Source organism: Clarias gariepinus, chromosome 4 (assembly GCF_024256425.1).
Source record: "Clarias gariepinus isolate MV-2021 ecotype Netherlands chromosome 4, CGAR_prim_01v2, whole genome shotgun sequence".
Lineage (NCBI taxonomy): Eukaryota > Metazoa > Chordata > Actinopteri > Siluriformes > Clariidae > Clarias > Clarias gariepinus.
This window is the reverse complement of record NC_071103.1, coordinates 26,759,916-26,767,742: the sequence shown is the minus strand read 5'-3', so window position 1 is coordinate 26,767,742 and position 7,827 is coordinate 26,759,916. Positions and strand designations below refer to the sequence as shown.

Genomic DNA, 7,827 nt, shown 5'->3' with positions numbered 1-7,827 from the left:
ACAACAACAATAACAATAATAATAATAATGAAAGCCCACTAACCACAAAAAAAAATTGCTGAAAAACTGTTGAACCGAAGCGAGAGCAGGAGCTGGCCTATCAAATTTCCACCAACCTCAGCTGACTAATCAGACAGTTTTAAATCTGAGTAAGAAACAAAAATTTCTGAATATATACTGTATATATTGAAGATCACATAAAAGAAAACAGGGAAATGCAAAAACTGCCTGCTTTAAAAGCTTTTGCAATGAAACAACCTATATAAAAAAATCTATATAAATTCATAGAAGCAATAGAAACAATATTGTGGCGTGGGCGGGGCGGCGGCTGACGACCAGCATGCCTTGCGGGGATGTCGGTGTGTTCACCATATTGGGGAAAGGTGTTTTGGTTAGTGGCTTTGGCCCTGTTGTGTGTGTGTTGGGTGTGTGACGTGTGAAATGTGCTCCAGTTCAAGCTGACGCTGAATTGGATGTAGGCTCCTGAGTGAAGGTGCTGCTCATGCCTTACATGCTGTGTGCTTAATAAAGTACTCCCAGCCTTTGCATTGGGTAGCAAATAAGCTCACTCGTCTCTCCAGCATTCATCCCGGCGTAAAAACGCTACAATATCAATCAAAAAACAAACATGTACTGTATAGGACAGCTGCAGTAATAACATCAGGACTAGGGTACGTAAAAACCTGCAGGAAAACAACCAAATGGGAAATCAGACTTAAAAAAACTAAATCATGACTGTATGATCAGAAAACTGAAGCATATGAAAGATATTAAATAAATAAATAAATAAAACAAAAAGAATTAGTAAGCAAATACCACCTCAACAGAAAAATACAGTCACTAGAACTTGGTAAGCAGTAATTAACAGCAATATCAAATTAAAAAAATTCTAAAAATCAGAAGCTATGAAGCAAGACTGGAAAAAGGACCCAGTAAACTACCCAATTTTGGGACAAGATAAAGGATTGAAGGATTAAAGAATCACCTCCTTTCCCTTGGTACAGCAAGCTACCTAGGGAAAGGTGGTGGAAGCTGAAGTAAACGGTATAAACATGTAACACATATACATACAAACTAATAATAACAGATAAGCTAAAAACAAAACACATTTCCTGCTATTCCTTCTTCTAACACACTTGATTCTGTTCTTAAGTTGGATCCTAACCTTAAAGATGCAATCTCATAATTATATTCTATTGCCCTCTCACTTCATTCTTCTGCTTCAGATGGTCTGCGATATGTTTGGTCCGTAGACGTTGGTATTGATATTAGTCCTTCGATTTGGCAGCTAGTCTTAAAAAGAATCCATACCTCTTCTACCTGTGCGCGTCATAGAGTTCTGCAGTGCAAAGTGGTGCACAGAGTCCACTGGTCCAAAAGTAAACTGACCCGTATATACCCTAGCACTGACTGTAACTGTGATAAATGTCATTGCGGTCCTGCCGATCTCATCCGTATGTTTTGGTCATAACCGGTTATATTCTCTTTTTGGACATCTGTTTTTGACTCTCTGTCAGTCATTACCTCAAGATCCTCTCGGAACCTTCGATTGGCCTGTTTGGGGTTTTACCCAGTGGGTACTCCATGCCCTCCTACTTTGTTGAACTTGTTGCATTTCTTACTCTCCTGGCAAGACGTGTTATTTTAATGCACTGGAAGGGCTCTAACCCCCTACCTCACTCTCTCTGGATAAAAGATGACCTTACTTTTATGAAGTTGAAGAAGATTAAACACTCACTGTGTGGTACTCAGGTTAAATTTTCAAAAATTTGGCAACCAGTTCTTAATTGTGTTGAATCTCTTCAATTTACCAATCCTGCAGTGGTTTAGGAAGACTTTGGCATGCATTTCATCCCCCCCCCCCCCTTGTACTTTCTGTTTCACTTGTCTTTATAATGGTATTCACTCCAATATTACTGCTTTAGTAATTTTTTCCATAACGTTTTATTGTAGTGTATCTTTCCAATGTCTTGTGTGATTGTGTTTTTTTGTATGTTTTGTATTTATTTGTTATAAATAAATCATGCATTAAAAAAAGCTAGTAACAAAGAAGAACAAAGAAGCATATGGAAGGAATGAGCTACATGATATCTGGCTCAAACACCAGAAAAGTCTACATCCAAGTATTGTTGAGAACAAGTGGCACATGGTGGCCAGAATAATAACTGGATGACAACTGGCAGACCTCATCTAATACATGAAAGATTCAGATAAAGGTGAAAACCAAAGCAACTACTGACCCCTCACCTGTGTACTTATGCTGAATACAGGCATAATATCCAAAACAATTCAGTACCACTTGGAAAGAAATAACCTACTCCTGGTGGAACAGAAAGAAAACCGCTGAAACTCATGAGACACTAAAGCTCATATTCTAATTGACAACACAATACACACAATACAATGCCATACAGCTGGATGCTAAAATGTCTGGAACTCATAAGAGTCTGTCAGAACATTAGGCTTTTTCCACACATTATTGGTCCGTGGAAAATGGAGCTGACAGCTGGGACAGAAAAAAAATTTAGCTAGTAAGCATCAAACATCGGCATAAGATGACTTCCATTAGTACATCATAGTGCAATATGAATGCGTGGTGTGTTTCCTTTAGGTCTGTAGATCAGATTAATTGGTGTTCCCAAATTGCCTGTTTGTGTGTGTGTGTGTGTGTGTGTGTGTGTGTGTGTGTGTGTGTGTGTGTGTGTGTGTGTGTGTGTGTGTGTGTGTGTGAGATGTGTGTGTGTGTGCTCTGCAAAATGGATTGGCACCCTGTCCAGGGGTGCACCACACATTATGCCCAAAGTCTCCTGTTATAGGCTTCAGGCCCCTCATGTCCCTGTAGACCATAAGCGAGAAAGAAGATGAATGAATAATGGATAATGAAGATTAACAACCAAAGAGAGAGGTGGCACAACAAACTGCTGCATGGACTGTATGTGAGAGATCGGGAAGAAAAAGCCGATAAGATCAATACTTGGCAGTGTTTAAAGAAAGTCTGTGAATAGAAACAGGAGGTCTTATCATGGCTGCACAGGAAGAAGCTCTTTGCACCAGTGATTGACCACAAAACCTTCAAAAGGGAGTTCCACCTGTGCAAAAACTTGAAGAAATAGTAGATCATTTATTCAGCTGTTGCAAGAAGATTGTGCAGAGTGATTACAAAGAAAGAAATGATAAAGTAGCAAAAAATGATTTACTGAAACATCTGAAAGTATTACATTCTAGATGTTAACCAAAATTGGTGCTACCACCAGATAGAAAATAATTAATGAAAAAAATTGGCAAAGATCATATGGGGCTCTCGGTTACAGACTGACAAACATCTAACTCATAACATGGCGAACATTACAATGGTTGACAAGAAGTAGGTGTGGCTATTTGACACACAATATGATCACAATTCCAGGACACAGGCAAGTTTAAGAGAAACAACTTGAAGTGTAAAAAAAATACAAAGACCTGTAGATAGTAAGAATCTACCTGTAGATAGTAGAGATAGTAGAAAGACTCTGGCAGAAGAAAGCAGGCAGTGTTTCTGTACAGTAGTAATAGGTTCCCTTGGTGCAATTCCAGCTGATCTGCGGCACCATCGGAACACCTTGGGCGTTGACAGGTTTACCATCAGTCAACTACAGAAGGCGGTACTGCTGGGAAAAAACCCACATCCTGCATCAATACTTCTGAGTACCTTAAGAACCTGGACAGATCCTGGTTTTCATAGTGCCAAATCCAGTCAAAACCACAGACATACTCTACATCAGGGGTCTCCAAATCCAGTCCTGTAGGGCCAGTGACCAGCACAGATTAGTTAAATCAGCTGTGTTTGAGAAGAAGAATTAACAAACTGTGTTGGACACTGGCCCTCCAGGACTGGCTTTGGAGACCTCTGGCTTAGTGCATACTGTACTTGATGGGCTTCCTCCCACAGTCCAAGGACATGCAGATTAGGTTAGTTGGTGTTTCCAAATTGCCCTTAGTGTGTGAATGTTGACCAGAGGACCTACCATAATAGGTCGTAATAATGGGAATAAATACAATGTTCTCCACTGGCCTCCACTGTGCCTAGTTGGACTACAGGGGTTCCTGGATGTATTTATGTCTTTAGAGCCACATAGACCGGACCAGTCGTTGAAGTTCTCAGGGTATTTTTCCAAGTTGAAGCAATACTGCCACCACATGGCTAACAGGATTAACCAGTTACAACCTAGGTGCCGTCATTTTCTGTAAATAAAAATAAGAAATTGTATCGTCCAGATTGTTCGTAAGTTTATTTTACAACAGAAAAAAACCCCTAATAAACCCTTGGACTGAAGCCTGCTGGTATAAACACACAACCATTATGTTTATTGTTCCAGAGAACCTTTTATTTGTTTTAATTTACTTGACAAATTAATCACATAATTACTCTTCGGCAGCGCATTTCCTTACAAGTAGGAACCTTTTATCTCAACTGCATGTTTCATGGAGGACCGTAATAAGGTAAGGACCAGTAGCCACAAGGTCCTATAGCATCCGGTAATGAAAACATTATGGTAATTTCTGTAAGAGTTTAGGTAAGTTTTTGGGATTTAACAACATTCTGACATCAGTTGTCGTGTATGTTAGGTGTTCGTGATGTTCATGTTTTAACTTTCCGTCAATCAGTGTAAGCTAGCGTAAACAGCGTCAGCAAGCTAATTGGAGCTTAGCTAGCCCCGTTAGCAGTCGTGCTGCAGCACCTACAGTGTTTTCAGTTAGAAAAACGGGACACGACGATAAACCGCGCATTTAAAGGTTCATTTGTGTGGTTGTGTGTTTATTAATTTGTGATTTTTATAAGATATATATCATAGCTATAATATTAAGACCTACGTAGCGGGGCATATTTGTAATGTTTTTGTTTGTTTCTACCTAAAGCTTAACGTTAATGTTCTCCAGGCTGAGTAATGAGTAAAGAGTTACAGATGAGGGCTGCGATTAACCAGAAGCTGATCGAAATGGGAGAGAGGGAGCGGTAATGTTTATTTATTTATTAATTCGTTCATTTGTTTGTTTATGCACAGATAATTTGGCTTAACTTGGGCTTGACGTTATCTTTCTGTCATCTGCATTGCAGGTTAAAGGACTTGCTCAAAGCCAAGCTCACTGAGTGTGGCTGGAGAGATCAGTTAAAAGCACACTGTAAAGGTAAGACACAGGTGCTGGTGTGATTCATGACTTTATTATTACATGCTGGGAAGTCCACTTAGTTTTACCGGCAGCAGTAATGGCCCCATCTTAGTCACAATCATGACCACAGTCTCCACGTTTTCAGAAAAGCTTCTTCTTTGTTGTTTTTTAACGATAATCCAGTAGGTTACATTACTACCGACTGTAGGTCTCATTGTCCGGACAATCCTTCCTTAAAACATCAAATGCATACTTCTCTGATCTTGTCTTGACTTGTTCTGTGTCTTGTATGCTTCGCCTGCTTTATCCAGTACTTCTACATACTCTCTCTACTCCACATGTTTCCTTTCAGTACCACTCAGCATCTAATTGGAGTTCTGTAGGTTGCATCACTGCCACCTGTAGATCTCGCTCTCCTCAGCTCCCATGTCCTTTAAAGCTGACTTTTTAGTTCAGTCTTCCTCAAAAACAACATTAAATGCTTCCTTGATCAATGACTTTCAGAAAAACTTGGTGTGAGATTCCAAACCTATGGGTGTTTGTTCTGCTGTTACACACACGCGCACACACACACATACACACACACAGAGACTTCCCCCACTGCGCATGCCCAGTCATTATGTCTGACACTAACCATACACCTTACTCTGCCTGAATTAGCTATTAATTATACTGTATATTTTTGTCTTACAGTGTTAGTAAAACAATAGATACAAGTGATTAGATTTTATTATGAAATAAAAAAAAGAAAAGAAAAAAGCTAAAAAAGCAAAAAGTTAATAATAATAATAATGAATGTTGAAAGTATAATTAAAGAAGAATCTATTGATGCAAAAAAAAGAAGAAAGAAAAGAAAATGAAAAAGGACACATTAAAGTGGTATTGTGCTGCATGTACAGTATGATTGTGAATCTCTGTGTAACCTCACTTTCGCATGTGCACAATTTTCTCTTATTCGCATTTCTTACCTCAATTCATGAGAGTTGGCAGATTTTATTATGATGTTTAAAGGTATCTGATTTCACAATTGCAGTAAACTCTAGTAATCAAGAAAATCAGTGCAGTCTTAGCAGGGGAAAAACCCAACACTTTAAACACTGCATAGTTTGGGTAAACTGGTTAAATATTAGATCTCCTCCCAGACAAGATAAGAAGCGCCAAAGTCATCTGAAGCTTTTCGATTCCTAATAAGGTGTGTATGTGCTGCTCATTATACGGCATGTACTTCACCCAGCTGTACGTTTCTAGACTTCTCATTTTATATCAAAACTGATTTTACAGAAGTCATAAAGGAAAAGGGAATCGAGAATGTCACCGTAGAAGACCTGGTGGCAGGAGTAACTCCTAAAGGAAGAGGTAGGCTTCTGACGTGCATTTTCTGTAACTTCACACTATCAACAACAAAGTTACTGAAGCAAATAAAAAACTGAAGCAATGATTTTAACACGTTTTGTTGCCGGTTTCTCAGCGCTGGTGCCTGACAGTGTAAAGAAGGAGCTTTTGCAGAGAATAAGGGCTTTCTTAGCACAACATTCTACATGATGCAGAGGGCACTGGACTCTATGCCAACTGAAATACCACATTAGCTGTAAAACTCATGTTTTTTTTCCCCCTTTTTTTTTTATCTGTTTGTGTATTGCTTTTAATATTGGTAAGGAAATAAAGAGCAAGCCTGGTGAATGAATTTGTTGTTACTACAATAAAGTTTATTCATGTTTGTAAATGTATGATGTTGACTGCTTAATTGCATGGTGTGCCCCTAGGGGGGAGGGGTGGCCTGAGTGTTCCAATTGAAATTTAACTTATTAAAAGTTTTTAATTATAGTAATATACAAAGATCAGCCATATTAATGTAATCACCTGCCTAGTATTGTGTAGGTTCCCCTTGTGTCACCAGAACAACTCTGAACTATCAAGGCACGGACTTCACAGAGCCTCTAAAGGAGTGCTGTGGTATCTAGCAGTGAGAGGTTAACAGCAGATCCTTTAAGTTGAGTGGGAGAGGTGAGACATTCAAGGGTCAGTCATGTTAGTCCAATACATCCCACAGATACTCAAATTAAGATGTGGGCAATTTGGGAGTCATGTGAACACCTTGAACTTTTTGTCCTGTTGCTTTAACCATTCCTAAATGATTGGAGGAACCAGAGTAGTAGCTGTTCTGTAGGACTGGGCTAGAGGTTAACCTTCACTCCTTATGCTTTTCGACACCTGTGACCCTGTCACTGGTTGATGGGTCAATTTCCTTGGACCACTTTTGATGATGAACTCACATGGAAGACCATATCTTAATATTGCTTTCCACCAACCAGCCATAACATAAAAAGTGCTGTCAGCTAGTGATCAAATAAGGTTTTAAGAAGCATCAAGGCTTCCTAGGTGATTGATAAGGGCAAAGGTTCATTATGCAAATCTTTATTTAGTACACGGTTCACTAGCGACCCCTACTGCTGCAATTAGAGTCCTGTCAAAATTAGTTTAGTACCATAACTGTCAGTGGTTAAGGTTCAAGAACTACCATATGTAATATATTCTGTTATCATTGCTTTAAAATGATAATATCAGGTAATAAATATTATATATAATGTATTATGTATTTAATGAAATAGTTTCAGTTGTAATGTAAAAATAAATAATGGATGCATTGACAAAAAACAAATAAAAGGATGTTACTGCTCA

General features: G+C 38.8%; 1 protein-coding gene across 5 annotated transcripts; it reads left to right on the top strand.

The window, feature by feature from the left end:
- The first annotated feature begins 4,460 nt into the window (after positions 1-4,460).
- eny2 (ENY2 transcription and export complex 2 subunit) lies at positions 4,461-6,871 on the top strand. 5 transcript variants are annotated; one of them, XM_053493831.1, is made up of 5 exons: positions 4,461-4,479; positions 4,918-4,993; positions 5,096-5,166; positions 6,430-6,504; positions 6,617-6,871. In XM_053493831.1, the coding sequence occupies exons 2-5, from the start codon at positions 4,926-4,928 to the stop codon at positions 6,688-6,690; spliced, it is 288 nt and encodes a 95-aa protein (XP_053349806.1). In that variant the 5' UTR covers positions 4,461-4,479; positions 4,918-4,925; the 3' UTR covers positions 6,691-6,871. The 5 variants fall into 5 exon arrangements, with proteins under 5 accessions (XP_053349806.1, XP_053349805.1, XP_053349804.1 ...); XM_053493830.1 differs by lacking the exon at positions 4,461-4,479 and adding an exon at positions 4,480-4,553; XM_053493829.1 differs by lacking the exon at positions 4,461-4,479 and adding an exon at positions 4,480-4,553 and having other exon boundaries at positions 4,897-4,993.
- The last annotated feature ends 956 nt before the right edge of the window (positions 6,872-7,827 follow it).

Coding starts and splice junctions, on each gene's coding strand:
- eny2 (XM_053493831.1), top strand. CDS start 4,926: ATGAGTAAAGAGTTACAGATGAGGGCTGCGATTAACCAGAAGCTGATC. Junction 4,994..5,095: donor GAAATGGGAGAGAGGGAGCG/GTAATGTTTATT, acceptor TCTGCATTGCAG/GTTAAAGGACTTGCTCAAAG. Junction 5,167..6,429: donor GTTAAAAGCACACTGTAAAG/GTAAGACACAGG, acceptor CTGATTTTACAG/AAGTCATAAAGGAAAAGGGA.